This window comes from Bubalus bubalis, chromosome 20, assembly GCF_019923935.1.
Source record: "Bubalus bubalis isolate 160015118507 breed Murrah chromosome 20, NDDB_SH_1, whole genome shotgun sequence".
Classification (NCBI taxonomy): domain Eukaryota; kingdom Metazoa; phylum Chordata; class Mammalia; order Artiodactyla; family Bovidae; genus Bubalus; species Bubalus bubalis.
This window is the reverse complement of record NC_059176.1, coordinates 45,789,286-45,813,139: the sequence shown is the minus strand read 5'-3', so window position 1 is coordinate 45,813,139 and position 23,854 is coordinate 45,789,286. Positions and strand designations below refer to the sequence as shown.

General features: G+C 39.0%; 1 protein-coding gene across 12 annotated transcripts in view; it reads right to left on the bottom strand.

Moving 5' to 3' along the window:
• ADAMTSL3 (ADAMTS like 3) overlaps window positions 1-23,854 on the bottom strand; it is a 379,251-nt gene that overhangs the window by 150,048 nt on the left and 205,349 nt on the right. For all 12 annotated transcript variants that reach the window (XM_045163811.1, XM_045163808.1, XM_045163813.1 and 9 more), the window contains 5 exons: window positions 13,120-13,231; window positions 8,919-9,057; window positions 7,310-7,360; window positions 6,059-6,263; window positions 2,208-2,355 (listed from right to left, as the gene is read on the bottom strand). In XM_045163811.1, the coding sequence (XP_045019746.1) occupies window positions 2,208-2,355; window positions 6,059-6,263; window positions 7,310-7,360; window positions 8,919-9,057; window positions 13,120-13,231 (655 nt within the window). The remainder of the gene's footprint in view (window positions 1-2,207; window positions 2,356-6,058; window positions 6,264-7,309; window positions 7,361-8,918; window positions 9,058-13,119; window positions 13,232-23,854) is intronic.

The following is a 23,854-nucleotide window of genomic DNA, read 5'->3' as shown; positions in this document are numbered from 1 at the left end:
TAAAAACACCTTTTATCAGTACCAGTCTCTGTTGTTTGCATATTAAAGCTCTGATTTCAACCAGATCAGTTTGCTTTCTTTTGCCACACAGTTTTTGCCCACTGAGTGAAGAAATTAATAGAGACAAGCAAATAACATAGAAGGCTTAGAAAATTGCGAGGAGGAAAATCTGTGCTATGGTTTACTCAAACTTTAAAAAGTTGTAGTTGTTAAGAGAGATGATTACCAATTGGCCTGCAGGAGCAAGCTGGTGCCCTTCTCTGTCCTTTGAAGCTTCCTAAGATGTGAAGAAAGCATCTAATTATGAAGTGAGAAGGGAAATAATTTTGGACTGCTTTGGAGAAATCACAGACACTAAGAAAGTGGCTATAAAAGTACCACTGACTGCAGAAAGGAGGAGAAAAGACTTCCCTGAAGAAGTTATATAATCAGTATTTGTACCTTGCATGGAAACCAGTGATTTTTCCAGAAGACAGACATCATGAAAGAAATGAAGAATTAGTTGCTTATGAGGCTATTTGTATGAAGAATGCACCCAGAAATCATGAAGAAGAATCTTACCATCCTCTCTAATGGGCTAATAAGGACGGTTCCTTGGCACTAACACTTGGGAGTAATTCTTTTTCCATTTCCAAAAGGAAATACTTGTCACAAGGATTGGTAATACCTTACTAAAGTGCGTGTATGGAAATAATCCTGTCTAGAGGGGAACACATACATACCCAAGAGGTGGTGCCAAGGTTCGTTCACCCATGGATGCTACCCATGTCTGCTAATTCATGTGGAACAAATGGAACCACACAAAAATTTCTGAGTGCATCTATAAATCTAGACTGGAGATTTAGTCTGTAAATCTAGACTTTCAGTCTAGAAAGTTTTCTTTGTTCATGGTAGACGATAGGACGTATGATGAAGAGGACGCTGTTCCTTCCACTCTGGTGGAAGGCAGGTAGGAATCTTCCTATTCCTCTCTCTCTTCATCTTCCTCCTCCTTTTTCTTCAAAGCAGGCACTGCATCATGTAATTTTATGTCCACTTCTTTCTGGAGGTATTTCTCATCTAATCTCATCTGATCACCAGTAGCATATTGGGTACCTACTGACCTGGGGAGTTCATCTTTCAGTGTCCTATCTTTTTGCCTTTTCATACTGTTCATGGGGTTCTCAAGCCAAGAATATGGAAGTGGTTTGCCATTCCCTTCTCCAGTGGACCACGCTTTGTCAGAACTCTCCACCATGACCCGTCCATCTTGGGTGGCCCTATATGGTATGGCTCATAGTTTCATTGAGTTAGACAAGGCTGTGGTCCATGTGTTATATCCACTAAGAAATGTTAATATAAGCCTACACAGACAGGAGCCACTGTACCTATACAGTAGTCTCCTACATACGACCCTTCAAGATGTGAACTTCCAAAGATGTGAATGTGCACCTGGTTTAGCATGGAACCAGAACTTGTGCCATAAACCTCAGGCATGAGTGACACTGCAGCCTGTCTTCCGTATCCTATTGCCAACAATCCTTCAGCTTGACCATCTCCCACCCCCTCTCCCTCCTCCAGTCAGTAACTCTTCTTGCCTGTTCAATTGATGCCAGCCCATGTTCTATACTACTGTACTTCTTAAGGTACTTACTGTAAGATTAAAAGTGTTTCCTTTGTGCCAGTACCATACTGTCTTGATGACTGGATGGGATGGGGAGAGAGGTGGGAGGGGGGTTCAGGATGGGGAACACATGTACACCCGTGCAGATTCATGTCAATGTATGGCAAAACCAATACAATATTCTAAAGTAATTAGCCTCCAATTAAAAAAAAAGTGTTTCCTTTATTTATTTTTTTAAAATGTATTGTTTGTGTGAAAAGCATGATAAACCTATTACAGTACACTACTATATAACTAATTGTGTTAGTTGGGTACCTAGGCTAACTTTGTTGGACTTACAAACAAATTGGATTTATGAATCAGCTCTCAGAATGGAACTCGTTCGTATGTAGGGGACTTACTGTACTGAATCAACAAGATCTAAGTTTCTCTTCAAGATCAATTAATGACATAGGTTTAACTTCTTTATCTAGGTGGACAGGTCAATCTGTCAGTGAACAGTTTTTGTAAGAAAGTTAGTATGTTTAAATGCAAATGCTGCAGTATTAGTAAGAGAGCTGGAAAGCACCACCTGATTTCACTTTAAAATGCACCACAAATTTACCTTTTGGTTTATAACAGGGAATGGGAATGATACATTCTTCTTTGATGTGTAACTTCAGTTGTGGGTTACAGCCGCCAACGTGCTGCCCACGGTGGTTGATGCACAGCACAACTCGATAACGTAACCCTCGGCCACAAGTCACTGTGCACTTCAGAGATGAAAAGAGAAGCCAATGAAATTCTACACGAATATTAAACACAGAAGATCATCAGATAAACATTACATAAGGAACAGGGTGGAGGCTAATTTCCCATGATTCTTATGCTTCAGGGCCCCTCCCTTGCAAGATTACTTCTAATTCTCACTTTGAAAAGTATTTCAGGTGAGGTCACAGCACAAGAAATATTGAAATGCCCTAAAATCTTTCTATACAAATATGAAAGAAACTTAATACAGGTTTTTCTCAAACTTGATTAAAAATTTACACAACATCATCCAAAACAATCTGTGAAGACAAAAGAAACCTTTTGAAATAGTTAATTAAAAAGATATCAAATTTTGCTCAACCATGCTACAGGATTACCTTTCTATTCTGTGTATAGAAACTTATCTTGCAGAAATATCATATGAAAAGCCTCTCTAAGAGTATTCAGCCAAAAATGTAGGAAAAAATACTACAGGTGTAATAATGCAGTTAAAATGAATGAAAACATTATGTTATTTTCTCTAAATTTTGTGAATTTTGTGTTGCCAGCATTTCTTTTCTTGAATAATTTGTTTATGATTTAGAAGGTACTTTTGCCTACGAATGGAATTTTCTCAAGTCATGAATATCCAGGATATCTTTGCAGTATATGTACATTATGTTGGTAAGTATATATGTATGTATGCATGTTTGTTTTTTTTTAATCAAGACTAGTTTTTAGGACTACTTAAGGTTTACAGAAAAATTGAGCAGCGATTATAGTACAATAAAAATAAAATAAAATAATTAAAAAAGAGAAAAACTGACCAGTTAGTATAAGAGTTCCCATATGCCCCCTCTCCCTTACACACAGTGAAAGTGAAAGTGAAGTCGCTCAGTCGTGTCTGACTCTTTGCACCCCCATGGACTGTAGCCTACCAGGCTCCTCCCTCCATGGGATTCTCCAGGCAAGAGTACTGGAGTGGGTTGCCATCCCCCAATATTAATATCTTGCATTATTGTGGTACCTTTGTTACAACTGATAAACCAATACTGATACATTATTCTTAACTCAAGTCCAGAGTCACATTAGGGTCATCAGCTTTAAAACACTTGTAATTTCTTACAATTTCATTATTCTAAATAAACATTTATTTAGATACTCAATATTTGTGTTTTGTATTCTTTTTTCTTAAAAAGTCACCTCCTTGGTAGGGGAGGGATGGACTGGAAGCCTGAGATTAGCAGATGTAAACTGTTGCATATAGGATGGGTCAACAACAAGGTCCTGCTGTATAGCACAGGAAACTATATTCAATGTCCTGTGACAAATCATCCTGGAAAAGACTATGAACAAGAATGTATCTATATGTATAACTTGAGCACTTTGCTGTGCAGCAGAAATTAACACAACATTGTAAATCAACTATACTTGAACAAAATAAAATTGTTAAAAAGTCACCTCCATATTGTTTAAACTTCAGGCCCCACCAATCCTGGATCCACCCCTGGGAGAAGTCAAGAAGCCTTGGGCACATGCCACAGAACAGACAGTGCTCTGCAGACGTGATCTCACTAAGGGTTCTGATACACTGGCAGGTCAACAGCTTCATTCCTATTTAACAGATGAGCCAATCAACAACCCGCCAACTAAGGACCTTCCTCAAAGTCAAGTAGTTCCTAAGAGGCCAAGTGGAATTCCATCCCAGAGCCTCCTGCTGTCAAAATAATGACTTCACTACTGCTTCATAAAGCTTGAAGATTCTTTCCTAAGTTCACAGATGTTTCTTAAAATGTCAGAGAAGAGTTTCAGAGGATATGGAGGCCTTTTGCAGCATAGACCCATCTTCAAGAAATTCTTAAAGAGATGGGAATACCAGACCACCTTACCTGCCTCCTAAGAAACCTGTATGTAGGTCAAAAAGCAATAGTTAGAACCAGACATGGAAAAATGGACTGGTTCAAAATTGGGAAAGGAGTACATCAAGGTTGTATATGGTCACCCTGCTTCCTTAACTTCTATGCAGAGTACATCATTTCAAATGCTGGGGCTGTATGAATCACAAGCTGGAATCAAGATTGCCAGGAGAAATATCAACAACCTCAGATACACAGATGATACCACCCTAATGACATAAAGTGAGGAGGAACTAAAAAGCCTCTTGACAAGGATGAAAAAGGAGAGTTAAGAAGTTGGCTTGGAACTCAACATTCAAAAAACTAAGATCATGGCATCCAGTCCCATCACTTCATGGCAAATAGAAGGGGAAAAAGTGGGAGTAGTGAGAAATTTTATTTTCTTGGGCTCCAAAATCACCAAGGATGGTGACAGCAGCCATGAAATTAAAAGATGCTCGCTCCTTGGAAGGAAAGCTTTAACAAACCTAGACATTGTATTAGAAAGCAGAAACATTACTTTGCTGACAAAGGTCCATCTAGTCAAAGCTATGGTTTTTCTAGTAGTCATGTACGGATGTGAGTTAGGCTGGGCACCAAAGAACTGATGCTTTCGAACAGTGGTGCTAGAGAAGACTCTTGAGAGTCCCCTGGACAGCAAGGATATCAAGCCACGTCAATCCTAAAGGAAATCAACCCCGAATATTCATTTGAAGGACTTATGTTGAAGCTGAAGCTCTTTGCCACCTGAGTAAAAGAACTGATTCATTGGAAAAGACCCTGATGCTGGGAAAGACTGAAGGCAAGAGGAGAAGGGGACGACAGGGGATGAAATGGTTAGACAGCATCACCAACTCAATGCACTTGAGTCTGAGTAAACACCGGGACATAGTGAAGGACAGGGGAGCCCGGGATGCTGCAGTGCACAGGGCGCCAAAGAGTCAGACACGACAGAGTGACTGAACGATATCTCAGTAGTTTCCAAACAGGCTGCCTGCCTCTGGGCTTTCCCAGCATCAGTCTATCTTACCTCATTTACTTAAAATATAACACGTTTACTCTCTTCAACAAAAACAGTGAAGCTTCATAGTAAACACCAGATCAAGAATACACTTCTAGGGACTCCCTTGGTGGTCCAGTGGCTAGAACTCAGCCCTCCCAATGCAGGAGGCCTAGTTTCAATCCCTGGTCAGGGAACAAGATCCCATATGCCACAACTAAAAATTCCTCATGACACAACTAAAAAGAGCCTGCATGCCACAGGAAAGATCGAAGATCCCACATGCCTCAAGTAAGATCTGGTGTAGCCAAATAAAATAAATAAATATTTTTTAAAAGAACACACTTCTAGTGTCAGTTTTAGCATCTCTGTCTTAATCTTCCAATTCTTAATAACATGAGTTCTCTCTTTAATCCAGATGAATTAGGGCCTTTTCAACCTCCAGTCATTCTGTGTCAGATTTATGCTTTACTCCACCATCCTGGCTTAGCCATACCACACAGTGATGCCTTCTCTAGGCTCCTGCATGGTTAAAGTCTGCGGATCTGAAACATGGGTTAAGCACTACAAGGGCAACAAAGACTTTCCAAATAACTCTGTTTCAATCCCTGTTCCTTTCAGATTGGTTCTCAATCATTCTTACCTGCTCTGATGCCTCCAACATTCTCCCTCACAGCATCCTTCAACTGTCTTCTCAGCTCTTCAGGAGTAGGAACCATGTTCACATACAACTTCTGCATCCGCCATGTTGCCCAGTACAGTATTGACCACAGAGCAAATAATCATTAAAGTCTGAGACTGAATTAAAAGTGGCACGTTCTCAAATCTTACCTGAGACCACTCCATGGCAATCCACTTGGGACAGTCGAACAGATTGCAGGTTTGCATCACCTTGGGTTTGGGTGCATACATGCACTTCCATTCTTCCACTTGAAGTATCTCTCCGTGCATGGACTCCTCCACACACACAAAGGTCCGTCTCTGAATCCCGCCTCCACAGGACACTGAACATGCAGTCCAAGGGTTATGTTCCCAGCTCAAAAGCAAAGAAGTGAAAACACATTATTCATTTGTTGCTTGCTTCAAGTTTGCAAAGTTGATTGCAACAAGTACAGCCATAAGACTTTAATCTTAACTACTATACACACTGTATTGTCTTAACTCCTTGGTCCTAAAGGTTATTGTCAGATGGGAGTAACACACCTGCCCCAGTGTATTATAACAACAGGGCCGTTGTGTGAAAGCATCTTCAATCTGACTCTAAAGTATAAAACACCAATGGAGAGTATTACCAGGGAATCATACAAACTCCAAGTCAGAAAGAATCATCCTAACATGTCTAGGTATAAAAGGGAATGCAAATATCTAATCAACTGGAATGTGTTAGCTTCCTCTGCAACGTGCTGTGCTTAGTCACTCAGTCATGTCTGACTCTTTGTAACACCATGGACTGCAGCCTGCCAGGCTCCTCTGTCCATGGGGATTCTCCAGGCAAGAATACTGGAGTGGGTTGCCATGCCCTCCTCCAGGGGATCTTCCCAACCCAGGGATCAAACCCAGGTCTTCCACATTGCAGGCAGATTCTTTACTGACTGAGCCACCAGGGAAGTTCCCCTCTACAATACCTAGATATAAATGCATGCTTGACACCTCCAGTGACATCTCAAATATTACCTTTGAGGCAACCTATTCCATCTAATTCTTAGAAAAATATTATTATGTAATTAAAGTCTTTGTTCCCTTAGCTCTATATAAAGGGTCTAGTCTCAAACATTTAAGACTACTGCCACAGATACTATGGGCTTCGCCGGTGGCTCAGACAGTAAAGAGTCTTCTTGCAGTGTGGGAGACCCAGGTTCCATTCCTGGGTCGGGAAGATCCCCTGGAGAAGGAAATAACAACGCACTCCAGTATTCTTGCCTGGAAAATCCCATGGACTGAGGAGCCTGGTAGGCTACAGCCCATTGGGTTGCAGAGTTGGACACGACTGAGTGACTTCACTTTCACCTTTCACAGATACTAAAGCTTCTTAAAAACTGATTAGAGCATATTACAGAAAGGAAAAGGAAACATGTAACTCACCGAGGGAGAGGCTGGAAGTGGTCATAGGGCATGATCTCTTTAAATCCATCGCTAGAAATGAAATCGTGAGAATATAATTACTACTCCATACATTTACTCATTTGACTAGTACAGATGTCATATGACAAAATACAGAGCGCTTTCAAATTATATTGACACTTAATATGCCAACTGTTCTGAACCATTTCCCCCCAAATTCCCTTTCCACTTGCACACTTCTGCTACCGTCTCCTTAATTTTTAGGAACATCTCTGATATACAACTTACCCAATTCTATATGAAAGTGAAGCTAGCAGTGTATACTCATTAAAGTAGTATATGTTCATCATCTCTTAATTTAGATAAATCTATTTATTCCCTTTTATCCTTTTAAATTATTGTGATAAAATATATTCATGATATTAACACACTGTCTAATTAGCAGGATCTTTAGAAAATCACTTTGTTTAACAGATTCTGTCTTTTGAAAAGGCCTCTATTTGTGATTGTGTACACCTGGGATTACAGGAAATGCACAGCTTCGTGATGAGAAATGAAATCCACTGAGCACGCTTCCCTTTCCACTTGCACACTGCCTCAGCCAGCTGGCAGAGAGCTGGGGGATTCTGGGACTTGATAGTGTGCTGTTATTTTAGGATCCTGTAGCAAAGCCAAGAAACTTCCCCAATCCAACTTCCCCAATCCAGAAGTTGGATTGCCAACTTCTGGCAATCCAAGTCACTAGGTACTAAATTATGCAGCAGGATGGTTTATGCATAGCTTTTCTACTCTGGCAGTCAAACTCTGCACTTCCTGCACTATGCATTATTTATACTGAGTTTAAGGTGAACACTTCAAAAGTCTAAATGTGGTCATCAGTAACTCAGTTTAAAAAGCTAAAATGGTGAATTATCGATATTCACAGCTGGTAGGTGGACTAGATGTACTTAAATGAAGAGACCTTTCATGTTGTATACACAAGACATGCTCAGAGAGGTTCATGACAAAAAGTGAAAGGTCACAGCACATGGACACAGAGCCCACAAGCACGAACCAGATGAGTGAGCAGATGAGCCTAATGCCTCCTGACCACGGTTATAAATGGGTTCGCAGGTACCTGCCACCAGGGTACGTTCAAGATCATGCAATGGAACTGTGTTGCTTCATAAGGATGGATCAGTCCCAGCTGCTGTTGATTTCTTTTTTTAAATTTTTAATTGGAGAATAATTGCTTTACAAAATTGTGATGGTTTCTGCCATCCATCAACATGAATCAGCCTGTGTCATACAGCAAATTCCCACCAGCTGTCTGTTTTACATATGGTAATGTATGTTTTCATGTCACTCTCTCAACTCATCCCACCCTCTCCTTTCCTCACTGCATCTACAAGTCTGTTCTCTATGTCTGTGTCTCCATTGTTGCACCACAAATAGGTTCATCAGTACCATCTTTCTAGATTTCATATATATGTGTTAATATATGATATCTGTCTTTCTCCTTCTGACTTACTTCAGTCTGTATAACAGACTCCAGATTCATACACCTCATTAGAACAGACTCAACTGCATTACTTTTAATAGCAGAGTAATATTCCATTGTATACATGTACCAAAGGGCAGTGATACAAACCTTGATGGGCAAGGATCCATGCTACATTCCTTCAGTTTGGGTTTTGGTTTCACATTTTCAGGGTAGTAATGGCAATAATGGTCAGGAACCACCCTCTTCAAGCGGATATCCACACATTCAGCAGAATTGAGCTGATACCCTAAAGCAGCAGAACAGGAGTGTCTGAGTATTGCATTCATTTGGGATTTCCTTGGCAATGTGATCGCTTGCCACACATTTTTTTCTTTCTTCTTTAGGAAACTCAACTCAGTGGTTCTCAACCCTGGTTGTATAACAAACAGAACCATGTGAGAACCTTTAACACATACCAGCACCCAGGTCCCCTCCTGGTCCAATGAAATCAGAAGCATTACAGTCAAGAAATCAGCATTCCCACAGGTCAAAGTGGGAGGAGTGGGTCCTATCTGTTCCCATGGTCACATTGCAACTGAAGAAATACGGCTGTTCCTTTATTCCCAGGCTACCTAGAAGGTAGAAGCAGCAGATGCCCACTGCTTAATTGGAAGAGGGTGTAAGGTGCTTTAGGAAAAGCATTTATGGAGAGCTAGCAATTGGACTGAATGCTGATTCCAGTTTCCCAAGCTCCTTTAGGTTTACAGTTACTGTGGGGAGCGAATAAGATCATGAGTGTCAAAGCTTTGTTAAAAATGTAAATCTTTAAACAATGGCTGGGTGATATGGTACAGCAGCAGCAGAAAAGTTATGACCAACCTAGGCACCATATTAAAAAGCAAAGACATTACTTTGCCAACAAAGGTCTGTCTAGTCAAAGCTATCGTTTTTCCAGTAGTCATGTATGGATGTGAGAGTTGGACTATAAAGAAAGCTGAGCACCAAAGAATTGACACTTTTTAACTGTGGTGCTGGAGAAGACCCTTGAGAGTCAGAAAGGAGACAGAAAGGAGATCCAACCAGTCAATCCTAAAGGAAATAAGTCCTGAATACTCATTGGAAGGACCGATGCTTAAGCTGAAACTCCAATGTTTTGGCCACCTGATGCAAAGAACTGACTCATTTGAAAAGACCCTGATGCTGGGAAAGATTGAAGGCAGGAGGAGAAGGGGATAACAGAGGATGAGATGGTTGGATGGCATCATTGACTCAATGGACATGAGTCTGAGTAAACTCTGGGAGTTGGTGATGGACAGGGAGGCCTGGTGTGTTGCAGTCCATGGAGTTGCAAACAAAAGAGTCAGACATGACTGAGCGATTGAACTGAACTGAACTGAACTGAGCAGCAACAACAACAAAAAAAAGACTTTTTAAAAAAGACTCTCGGGTTCTTCTACGATGACTGAAATGTTTGACCAAGATTGAGAATGACTACTCGTGTTATAACTTGCATTATAACTGATTTGTGTTATACTTAGCACTTACTTTTTAAGATTTTTGTTTTGATATGGACCATTTTATTTTTAAAGCCTTTATTGAATTTGCTATAGTACTGTTTCTGTTTTCTGTTTTTGTTTTTTCTTTTTCGCCACAAGGCATGTGGGATCTTAGTTCCTCAACCAGGGATCAAACCTGTAACTCCTGAATTGGAAGGCAAAGACCACTGGACCACCAGGGAAGTCCCTGTTTTTAGCACTTATGATTAGAAAGTTATAATAGACTCCTTTGAAAATTTTTGGAGCTCATGTACAGAAGATTAGTTATTTACTGTTATATCTCTTTACTGTTGTCATGGCACTGTGCAAGGCTCTTGTTTCCTTATATTTCCCCTCCTTCCATTACAATCCCCCAGAGACATCTATTTATTGTTAATGTGTTAAATATACATCTGTCTTTTGTAATGTTGTTTCATGTGTATCTGCTTTGACTAAATGATACTGAGTCTTAAATCATCTTCTGTTTTCTACTTTTCCCACTCAACATTACATTTCTTTTTTTTTTATTTTTTTTTTAAATTTTATTTTATTTTTAAACTTTACATAACTGTATTAGTTTTGCCAAATATCAAAATGAATCCACCACAGGTATACTGAGAAGTACCCTTGTACTGAGCTTTGTTTCATTCTTCTGTATAATATTCCATTGCTAGTACACTTGCCTGGAAAATCCCATGGACGGAGGAGCCTGGTAGGCTGCAGACCATGGGGTCGCGAAGAGTTGGACACGACTGAGCGACTTCACTTTCACTTTTCCCTTTCATGCATTGGAGAAGGAAATGGCAACCCACTCCAGTGTTCTTGCCTGGAGAATCCCAGGGACGGGGGAGCCTGGTGGGCCGCTGTCTATGGGGTCGCACAGAGTCAGACACGACTGAAGCGACTTAGCAGCAGTAGCAGCAGCAGCAGTACACTTTACTCATTTCCTGCCCTGGGGTACCTAGGTTACCTCTGACAACAATGAACTTTCTAACTGGGGAAATAGCATTTTCTATACAGGGGAACAAAACCCTCCCATCTGCATCTCCCCCTGCCTCATAAGCCTTCAAAGAAGAAGGAATGAAGATTTATTCCTGATTCTATTCAGTTTGTACAGTCTCTGAGGAAAGTGAACATTCCATATCTATGAGAGCTGTAAATTCAAAAAACAACTCACAAAATGATGCTTCTATTTCCTAAAAGATCTGATTCCAAGGTTCCTGTCACTATGTAAGTGTCATGTTAAGTTTTTAAAAAAGGTAATTTTTCAAAACCAGAATGAGCTCTTCAGAAGGAAAAAAAAAGTCCAAAATTTAGTTCTCAGCCTTAGTCAACTGGTATAAAGTTCCAAAAATACATTTAAAGGCCCAATGGCTGAGAGCAATCTGATTTTATAAAACACTAGACAGCTTCCTACAAGTTGTGGCTTAAATGTAAGCTGAGTGTGTAGAAGGACAGACTGGTATGCATTATAAAAAGCAAGGTCAAAAACCACAGGAACGAAAATCCAAATGGCGTCAATAAAAAATGACTTGGGCGCCAATATCTGCCAGAAAGTCTGCAACATCAGATGGCAATGCCAGTCTGGGTACTTTCCCTGAACTAACCTCACGTGTCCCACACAGATGACTGCAGGCAAGACCAGGGAAGTCCACCCAAGTACTTGGAGACCAGCATACTAGTCTTTCTCATTATCCCAAACTCTGAAATGCCATTTACATAAATCATGTAGATTTGATTACTAATATAATTAGATTTTGGTAATGCTTTCCTTGTGGGTTTTATGTATGTGTATTTTCCCCAAAATAATAACAGAATGAAATTATAGCTCTTCAAGTCAAAGAAAAATTTCTTTGTTCTAAATGGAAACATATTTCTAGAAGGAGACAAAGAGCATACAGGTGTTTATAATTTGGGGGGAGAGACAATTAATTTTCCTTCTTAATTTTGTCACAGTACACAGATAACTAAAAGAGAAAGAAATAAGACAGACTGCTTTGGGGGGTTCAGGACTGGGAACACGTGTACACCTGTGGCGGATTCATGTTGATGTATGGCAAAACCAATACAATATTGTAAAGTAATTAGCCTCTAATTAAAATAAATAAATTTAAATTAAAAAAATTAAGAACAAATGTACTAAAATTCTGCCTGTATACAGAAAATGGCAGGATGTTGGGGGAAATTCCAAAAGGAGCCTAACATGTTCCTTCTGTCCTCACAGACAACGCCATCTTTGGTGACGGACTCACAGCCAGGCGATTCCCATGAAGGTTGGAATTCTGACCAGCAGGGCTGATTGTGGCTTTCCTTGGGCATCCAGATATGAGAAAACCTATTCTCCTCCCAAGAACTGAGCCAACTGAACTAAGCTGAGTCCCACTGTACCCGTCCCCCCCAGAATGGAAAGCGTCTCTTTTAACTTCGGTGTCCAAATGAAAATACATATTTAACTGCGTGTGAAAGCTAGAAAGTAAATTAAAACTAAAGACATATTTGTTGTTTTTCTCATGGATAATTAGAATCAAAAAGAATTCTTTAGGATTAGAATTTTAAAATACATAGAATTTGAAAGCCTCCCTATCTCTTTGCTCTTATTTTGGGGTCCATGAGAGACATGCAAACATGTTTCCAGTTCTTTGCTCAAAGGAAAGGGTGTTCTCTAAATCCAGTGCATGTTCATTAACCCCACTGGGTCCCAGGCCGTGGAGTAAGATGCTGTGTGATTACACGTCTCTAATTAGCACACTAACTTTAAAGTCAGCTTCAAAAACACAAACATGTCATTTTTAACTCTGAGCTCTAAATATTTAGGAACAAAGCCTGTGCCTCACCTCCTCCACATGTCACAGTGCAGGGAAAGAAGTCAGTTTGTCTCCACTGATGGCTGATGGGCTGGTAGAAGAAGAACTGGACCACACTGTCCTTAGCCACAGTGTACCTGGTCTGGACAGAGAGAACTGTGATAACATATCTGCATGCAATGAAACAGCTCCTTCCACATCTTTCAACATGCGGTGAATACAAGTCACCTAGGTAGATAAACGTGTCTATCACAACACACTCTCGTACACGAAGATTCCCAGAATGTTAAGATGTGATAGCATGTCAATTAAATTTGTCATAAACGGAAATTCAGAAGATCTTCAACCATTCTCCCTGGAGTCATTTTCCCAGGTAATTCCATGCTTGTGAATGAGTTCACAAAAATGTAGGCAGACTTAAAAAAAAAATTTATTGGCATATAGTTGCTTTACAATGCCATTAGTTTCTACTGTACAGCAAAGTGAATCAGCCATTTGTATACTTATATCCCCTGTTTTGGATTTCTTTCCCATTTAGATCATCACAGAGCATTTTCCCTGTGCTATATATAGTAAGTTCCTATTAGTTATCTATTTTATACATAGTGGTGTATATATGTTGGAGAAGGAAATGGCAACCCACTCCAGTGTTACTGCCTGGAGAATCCCAGGGATGGGGGAGCCTCGTGGGCTGCCGTCTATGGGGTCGCAGAGTCGGACACGACTGAAGTGACTTAGCAGTGTATATATGTCAATCCCAGTCTTCCAATTCATCCCACCTCCTCTTCCCTGCTTGGTATCTATAAGTTTGTTCTCTATGTTCATGTATTACTTCTTTGCAAATAAGTTCATCTGTACCAATTTTTTTTCAGAGTTTTTAGTTTAACATTTTTTCTGCCTGATACATATGATTTTAATTTCTATGAGAACAGGAACTGAGATGTAATCTGGGTTTGCTTACAACATGGCACATTTTAGGAATCTTACATTTTTAATAACAACATCCCTAAGCATCTTTTAGCAGAGCCTTCTGAAAGCACAATTACAGAAACTCGAAATGTACACAAATCCACAGTGTTTGCATATGAGCCTTGCTGCGTCTAGTTAACAGAGAGAAGGTGCATTGCTGAGCATGAGAAGGCAGTTACAGACAAAGATAAGTTTACTCTCAGGTTATTTTATTTCAGCAAGTCCTCTCCCTTCTTCTTTCTTTTCTTCTCTACTGATTGAACAAATGAGTGAATTGAGGGAAAGTCCTGGAATGCAACACAAAGAGAAAAATAGAGGGAAAACAAAGATTAAGCTTATGGGGAACAGAACCAGAAATGCCAGTATTACATGGAGTTAAAGAGAAAGAACAGAGGGACTTGCCTGGTAGTCTAGTGGTTAAGACTCTGTGCTTCCACTGTGAGGGGTGCAGGTTTGATCCCAGGTCAGGGAACTAAGAGCCCATGAGCTGTGCAATGTGGGAAAGACAGAAGTACTCAGTCTAAAAATAGTCATAAAGTTCTGAGCAGACATCATAAAAAAATGCAACAACAAAGACAAAGAGAAATTCTAAAAGTTATCAGAAAAAAGATGATTCCCTACAAAGGAGTGAGAATCAGAATGGCATCAGATTTCTCATAGGCAATAATGGATACAAGAAAACGAACACCTTTAAGACGATGAGGGACAATAGTTTTTAATCTAGAATTCTACAACCAAATTATTCACTACCAATCAATGATCAGTTGTCAACTTATAAACAATCTAAGATCAAATTAACAATCAGTAATCAGTGAAATAAAGTTTTCCTCAGAGACAAAATGACAGAACCTTGACCACTCAAAGACTAGAAAAAGAAACTACTTAAGGGTATACTGAAAAAGAACTAATATAAATGCATGAGAAAGTAATGAGATGCAGGAAGCAGTAATGATGAAATGATCAGTAAAGCTTATTAGTAAATATCAATAAGAACTGACTGAAAAAGCAAAGTTTCATGTACTTATAAAACAGTAAAAAAGTTATAAAATTATCAAATGAAAAATTCCGGACAGGAGATGTGTGTGGAAGAAGGGAGAGTTACAGGGATGGGATGAGGTTACAGAGTCAGAAAAGACTTCTAAGGAGTCTAAGAAGTTAAGAGTTTTTTGGATTCACGAAGCACCATGAAGCTCAAGCAGAAGAAAGTTACTAATTACATCATAGTCAAGTTGATGAAAAACCAAGAGAAAATTGTTGAAAACAGACAAATAAGATACATTACTTTCTAAGGGACAAAAATAAGTCTGACAGCTAATGTCTCAACAGAATAAATGGAAGCCAAAAGACAGTGGAGAGGTATCTTCAAGAAAGAGTTTCACAATGACAAAGAGGTCAAGTCACTACAAGAGCTAATGAGTCTAAAAGTTAGCGTACCTAACCACCAAGCTTCAAAATATGTAATTCACAAGTTGACAAGAATAGAAAAAATACAGACACCTCCACAGTCATAGTGGTAGTTTTATCAGGTCTCTTGTGGCAACAGAATACGGAGATAAAATTCAGTAAGGCTATACTTTTGAATAAAACCATTAATAAACATGACCTAATTGATATATGTAGAACACTGTGCCCAACAACAGAAGACTACATAGCATAGTCTTCCAAAATTTGCCACAAATTGTTTTCACAAATTTCAAAACATTGAAATGATATAATGTTCTCTGACTACAGTAGAATTAAGGTATAAAATGATGTGATTTCTTGAAAATTCTGACATACTTGGACACTACACTTGTAAATATACTACAAGTCAAATAATATATCACTATGAAAATTATAATACAATTTAACTGAATGATGAAGGGAAAGATTTCATATTAAGCTTTGTGGAATGAAATTTAAGGCATGCTTTGAGGGAAATTTATAGAGTTAAAATTGTATGTTATGGAAAAATTGGATGAAAAATCACTGATCTAACCATCCATTTCAAAAAGTTAGAAAAAGAAAAGCATATTGGATCCAGAGAAAGTACAGAGACGGTAATAATAAAGACAAAAGCAGACATTAATGATATGAGAATTAAATTGCATATTAGTAGCTTATAAACCCAAACAGTGTTTCTCTGAAAAGTTTAATAAAATTGAAAGCCCTCCAACATGAATGATTAAAAAAAAGAGTAGGGACAAATAATCAATGTTAGGAATGAGACTCACCACAGATTCTCTACATAATGGAAGAAATAAGACAATACTATAAAAAAAAACAACAACTATGTCAATAACTTTCAAAAGCTAGTTGAAATAGACAGGTTCCTTGAAACAAAACTGACACATAAGGAAATAAAACATCTGACTAATTAGATAACAGCAAACTTGCACAAACTGTTACAGAATAGAGGAAGTATTTCTCAATGTATTTTACAGTTTATTACAGGAAGGTAAGATCAGTTTAACATCCCCAAATACATGTAGTTCACTATATTAAAAGGAAAGAAAGAAAAAAACATAATCACTACTTCTATTGCACATTGTACTAATGTCCTAAGTAATGTAAGAAAGCTCCAATACTTGCCACCTGATGTGAAGAGCCAAATCATTGGAAAAGAACCTGATGCTGGGAAAAACTGAGGGCAGGAGGAAGAGAGGTTGGCAGAGGATAAGATGGTTAGATAGCATCACTGACTCAGTGGACATGAATCTCAGCAAACTCCAGGAAATAGGGAAGGACAGGAAAGCCTGGCATGCTGCATGCAGTCATGGGGTCTCAAAGACTAGGACATGACTTAGTGAGTGAACAATAACAACAATCCAAGAAAATTTCTTTAAAGTATACAACAATTGGGAAGGAAGAAACCAAACTCATTATTTGTGGGTGTCATAATTGTGTATGTACATAATCCAAAAGAATTCACAAACTATTAGTATTAACATGTGAATGCAGTGAGAATATAATGTCAGTATATAAAAACCAATTAGATTTTCATTCTCCAGCAGAAAACAAATAGAAAAAAATTTTAAACATTTACAATAGCATCAAAATAATAATCAAATATTTGGAAATTAATAAAAGACATGCAAAACATACGCACTGAAAATTATAACCATTATTGAGAAGAATTTCAAAAGAACTAAATAAAGGGATGAATATACCATATTTATGGGCTGGAAGACGATATTGGAAGGTGAATTTTCTCCAAACTGACCTACAGATTTCAAAGCAATTCAAATCAAAATCAGCAGAATAAAAGTTTAGAAGCATATTTCAAAGTTGACATGGAAAGGGAAGAAGGCAAGAATATCAAAGACAGTCTTTAAGAACAAACCTGAAGAAATTACACTGCCAGATATTGACTTGTTATAATGTTACAGTAATTAAATCACAATGGTATTGCTGCATATAGATGAATAGTTCAGAAGAGAGTGTAAAAATAGGGCCACACATATATAGTTTGGAATTTAAGATAGATGGAGAAAGGATTGTCTTTTCCACCTAATGGTTTTGGCTCAACTGGATAGTCATGGGGAAAAAGAAACTGATTCTACTTCATATACAAGTATCAATTCTAGTATATAGCTCTCAGTGTGAAAGGTAAAATAGTAATGTTTCTAGACAAAAATATACAAGAATATTTTTATGATCCAGAATAAAGCAAAGATTTTCTAGCCAGGATACAAATGGCTTACACATAAAGTTTAAAATTAACAACCTATAGCACAACAAAATTAAGAACTTCTGTATGGGGACTGGTAGCCATAAATACATTTAATGGAGAACAAAAGTTGAAAATGAATTAAGAATTTAACTCTAGAAATTAAAAATATAATACCAAGATAAAACCCATGTAAAGAGAAAAGAAACAAAAACTAAAATTTACATGAATAGAATTCTTTATAAACTCTGAGAGTTAACAAGACTAAAATCTAGTTCTTAGATACCTCAGAGACAAGCCTTTGGATGGTTTGAACAAACAAAAATTAGACAAGGAACCAGAGAACATGTTTAGGAATGAAAAAGATATAGGTACAGGTGAGTTTTTTTTTTGTTGCTGTTTTGTTTAGTGATAAAGGAAGGCTATGATTACATTTCAAAAGTTAAATTACAAAAATTAGATGAACTGGACACTTTTCAAGAAAATAATAAATTGCAAACGTTTCTACCTCTGTGATTCACGGCACACACTTAAAATGAGATGGAATTCTGACCGAGAGGAGTGATGAGATAGGTAACTTTTATTTTCTGTTAGACACTGAACTGTATCCCCCACAAAAAGTTATGTTGAAGTTCAAACTCACAGAACCTCAGAAATGATCTTATTTGGAAATAGGGTTTTTGCAGGTCTAGTAAAGCCAAGATGAGGTCATTAGGATGGGCCCAACCCAGTGTGACTGGTGTCCTTATGTTACCGACCAGGGTTCTTGGCCTCCTTGATCAATAGAAATTGATCAGAGGCAAGATAAAAAAATTTAGGCGAGACTTTATTGCAGCTCCTTCTGCAGTGGTGGGAGAGAGAACAAACAACAGATTCCCCTGCTCCCTGAGGGGGCGAGATGCAATCCTTAAATGGGGTGAGGGTAGGGGTGTGTCTAGGGGGTCAGACTGGAGGGGTGACTTAGGTGGTTTGCCCACCCCTTAGGTAGTGACGTGTGCAGGGGGCATGCTCAGTACTCTGCCTTTGTTCCTGACACCCAGTTTTGTTCCCGACACCCAGTTTTGCTCCAGGCTCTTCAAAAGCGGCAGTTGGGCTTTTGGGTCTCTTTGGATCTTTTGTCCAGAATCTGCCCCAACTGTGCATGCACACAGTTATTTTTAGCCCCATATAATTTATTTGTATTTTGTCACATGCGAGGCGTGCTATCATTGCAGTGAAAGGTTCCAGGTCCCAGCCTGTCTCACTTATATAAAGTGAGACATTTGGGCACAGATGTGGACATGCACAGAAGCAAAGTGATGTAAAGAAAAGGTAAAAAAGCTGAGGATTCAAGAAGTGAGGAGAGAGACATAAACATATTCTCTTTCATATTCCTTTCAAGGAACCAGTCCTGCCCACATCTTGATTTTGGACTTCTAGCCTCCAAAACTGTGAGATCAATAAACAGCTATTGTTTAAGCCACCCAGTTTACTGTGCTTTGTTACTTTAGGTTCAGGAAGTGAATGAATGCACTGACTCTGAAAACTGTTCCGCTGTGTTTTGAAATACATGTGGACATAGGGATTTAGCCACCGTCTGCACCACACTGCAAGGCTAAAATCTTCTCTTTGAGAGAGAGGAAAACATCAAACCCTCTCATCCTTGGGTAAGTTAGATGAGCTGCCACAGCTCCCCAGAAAGAAAAGACAGACCTTGTAGGTAGAAAACATACACAGTATCCAGAGCTGTGGTTGGAGGAAACCAGAGACAGAGGCTTGCCCAGCTGAAAACCAACACGAATGTACTTAGTGCCACTGAGCTGTACAGTGAAATATGGTGAAATACAAACATTTTTCATTTTACCACAATAAAAAACATTAAAAAAAAAAAAGAAATGAGAAAATATTTTTCTACAGAAATACAAAATATCCAAATAGAAAGAAGAAGATAGACAACTAACATAAAAAGGAAGATTTCAGACAAAGAGGAAAACTTTTTTTTTCCTTGAAGAGGGACATACTTTTTAAAGAGGGGAAAAGCCACCAGCAATCTTTATTAAAATAGTTAACCATGGAAACAGATACCTTTCTCAAAGCCACTTATGTTTATTTTACTAGATTATTCTCATACACATACACTGAAAGCAGATACTCACAAACATCTCCTTACAGATACTCAGTAAATTCTTACTGAAAGGATAGCACCTCAGGGTCCAACCAATAAAGCACACAGCATCAACTACAGGCTTTAGACTCTCTACTGCTACATGGTGGCCACATACACATATTGCAGAAGCAAAATAAGAATATCTTAGGGGCTCACATGCAAAATACTGTGACTCAGTAACAGAGTGACAAGAGTCATCCACTAGAAATAGATCATTCAGGAAAATAAGGATGCTTAGTGAGAAATCCACTGGGAAGAAGAAAAAGTGCACTTTTTCAAGAAAGGTCCAATCAAGAAAATACAGCTTCTGAAAAAGTAGAAAAAAAGAAATTCCATCTCATTGGTGCAGTGAGTTGCCAGATTTCAGAATCGGCACAATAGCCACAAAAGAATCCAGCAGGCCATGGATACCTTCATATTTTACTCATCACATCAGAATATAGTTGTTTTCAACCTTCCATTTATTAAAAGTCCATGTTGTTGTTGCTGTTGTTCAGTTGCTAAGGTGAGTCCGACACTTTGCGACCCCATGGAAGCAGTGCAACAGGCTTCCCTGTCCTTCACTATCTCCTGGAGATAGCAGAGACGTCCATGAAATGAGGTCTAATCTAGGAACTGTATGCAAAGTGTGCCTTTATATTTCAGTGCACCCAGGACTGAGCAAAATTATTAACAGCACTCTGTGGGGTAGAGCTGATGGAGGTGATGGAATTCTAGCTAAGCTCTTTCAAATCCAAAAAGATGATGCAGTGAAAGTGCTACACTCAATATGCCAGCAAATTTGGAAAACTCAGCAGTGGCCACAGGACTGGAAAAGGTCAGTTTTCATTCTAATCCCAAAGAAAGGCAATGCCAAAGAATGTTCAAACTACCACACAATTGTACTCATCTCACGTGCTAGCAAAGTAATGCTCAAATTCTCCAAGCCAGGCTTGGAGAACCAGTATGTGAATCAAGAACTTCCAGATGTTCAAGCTGGATTAGAAAAGGCAGAAGAATCAGAGATCAAATTGCCAACATCCGTTGGATCATAGGAAAAAAGCAACAGAGTTCCAGAAAACATCTGCTTTATTGACTACACCAAAGTCCTTGACTGTGTGGACCACAACAAACTGTGGAAAATTCTTAAAGAGATGGGACTACCAGACCACCTTACCTGCCTCCTGAGAAATCTGCATGCAGGTCAAGAAGCAAGAGTTACAACCGGACATGGAACAACAGACTGGTTCCCAATTGGGAAAGGGGTACATCAAGGCTGTATATTGTCACCCTGTTTATTCAACTTACATGCTAAGTACATCATGCGAAATGCTGGGCTGGATGAAGCACAAGCTGGAATCAAGATTGCCAGGAGAAATATCAATAACCTCAGATATGCAGATGACATCACCCTTATGGCAGAAAGTGAAGAGGAACTGAAGAGTTTCTTGATGAAAGTGAAAGAGGAGAGAAAAAGTTGGCTTAAAACTCATCATTCAAAAAACTAAGATCATGGCATCCAGTCCCTTCACTTCATGGCAAATACATGGAGAAACAGTGGAAACAGTAACAAACTTTTTCTTGGGCTCCAAAATCACTGCAGATGGTAACTGCAGCCATGAAATTAAAAGATGCTTGCTCCTTGGAAGAAAAGCTATGACCAACCTAGACAGCATATAAAAAGCAGACATTACTTTGCCAAGAAAGGTCCATGTATCCATGATTTATCCATTATGCATGTATGGATGTAAGAGCTGGACCATGAAGAAAGCTGAGTGCCAAAGAATTGATGCTTTTGAACTGTGGTGTTGGAGAAGACTCTTGAGAGCCCCTTGGACTGCAAGATCAAACCAGTCAATCCTAAAGGAAATCAGTCCTGAATATTCACTGGAAGGACTTGATGCTGAAGCTGAAACTCCAATACTTTGGCCACTGATGCAAAGAACGGACTCATTGGAAAAGATCCTGATGCTGGGAAAGACTGAAGGCAGGAGGAGAACGGGATGACAGAAGCTGAGGTGGTTGGATGGCATCATCGACTCGATGGACATGAGTTTGAGCAGACTCTAGGAGTTGGTGACGGACAGGGAAGCCTGGCGTGCGGCAGTTCATGCGGTCGCAAAGATTCAGACGTGACTGAGCAACTGATCTGAACTGAACTGAACTGTGGGGTAGAGCTGGTTTTCACATTCTCTCAGGTTGAAGCCAGTTCTTCCTATTTTTTTTTTTAAAGATCAGCAGTTGTTCTTAGTTGATTGGAATGGAAAGAGATACAGTGAAATACAAGGTTGACCATCATCAGGGACCTCACACACATTCTTAACCTCCAACTCAAAGGAGAGCCATTACTTGATTGCCTCATAGGCCAAGGAGAGATGAATGGAAACAGAGTTTCCAATCTTAGTAACAACACAGGCTGGGTAGTACTACAGTGCTCTGACCAAAAAAAAAAAAAAAAGTAACCACGGAAAAGGATATTTCCTAGAAACCCACAGAATTTGGACAATCTTGTAAGTCAGGGAAAACCATCAGAATTATTCCTGCTTCATCACAGCATCTCTGATTTGCCAAATTCTGTCCCACCAAGTATACCACATTCATGAAAGAAAATGGTTTTGGCATGGAAGTGAGGCTTTATTTATGCATGAGTCAGACAGTTGTGTGTAACACCCTCTTTGATGAATAATTTATTTTTTTTAAAAAACCTTTGTAGTCAAGAGAGATCAAAAGCTTTCCAGAAATTGAAGTTAAAACCCAGAATTGTTTATTATATCTGAGAAAACTAGAACTCAAGAGACAGGAAAATAGAAGACTGAGTACAAATTCAAACAGTGGCAACATGCTGCTAAAATGCATTCTATTAAGAGGTGAATTCATAATTTGGACATAAAGGTGTAAAGTAATTTTTGAGTGTTGTTTTTCAGTTGCTAAGTTGTGTCTAACGTTTTTTGTGATCCCATGCTCTCCAGGCCCCTCTGTCCATGGGATTTCCCAGGCAAGAATACTGGAAAGGGTTGCCATTTCCTTCTCCAGGAGATCTTCCCAACCCAAGGATCGAACCCATGTCTCCTGCATTGGCAGGTGGATTTTTTTTTTTAACCACTTAGGCGACCAGGGGAAGCCCAATTTTAACTACACATATAACATATGACTGTATTTCTAAGAATTAAGTTTTAGAATATTATAAGTAAAACTAAGATCACTCCCCCCAAACACTGATACCCTCTAAAATAGCCACTATTTTCTCAGTGTTTTCAGTTTGGAATATATCCTCTCAAATCTTAAAAAAATGTATATACACACAGACATACACATATTCATATATGTACATGTGTGTGCATACAGACACACTCAAAGTAAATAGTTTATGTGTGTATGTGTGTTTATGCATGAGGTCAATAAACAATACATTTTCCATGTTAATACCTTCACCAAACAGTACCGTAAAATTTTAACCTTTGTGGCTATTTTTCTCATCCCATCACTGTACTAATGTTTCCTACTCGGTCAGAGGTCTCTAAATTGACTTCAGAGGAATATAGATCTTCTGAGTAGGAATGAAAAGAGAATTTTTTAAGAGGGTATGTTTGTGTTTGTGTGTGTGGGTTTTACTACTTTAGCATCAAATGGAAAAACCTTAAGAGAAGCAACCCAAGCCCAGAATTTATGAACAACAATGGGTGAGAGAGAATAGAAGGAAAGAGAAATAACAGTTAGGGCTTCCCCAGAAGACTTTCCCAACGCTGCTGTCAAGGAACAACGTTGGGTTGATGCTTCAAGGGTCTGACACAAAAGTCACTTCAATGTCTAGGAATGGCAAGTGATGTCCAGGAGTGGCAACTTAAACGTCTATATATATCTATACCTTCAACGTCAGGATCACACGAGGGCCCAGTGTGGACCATGGCAAGTGAGGACGTGTGCCCTGAGGAGAAGGCAGCTGTTACCCAGCTGCAGCCAATTATCACCATGGTGGAACGCAAGCTGGTGGTCAGACCTTCCCATTTTTAAAGTGAAGCAGG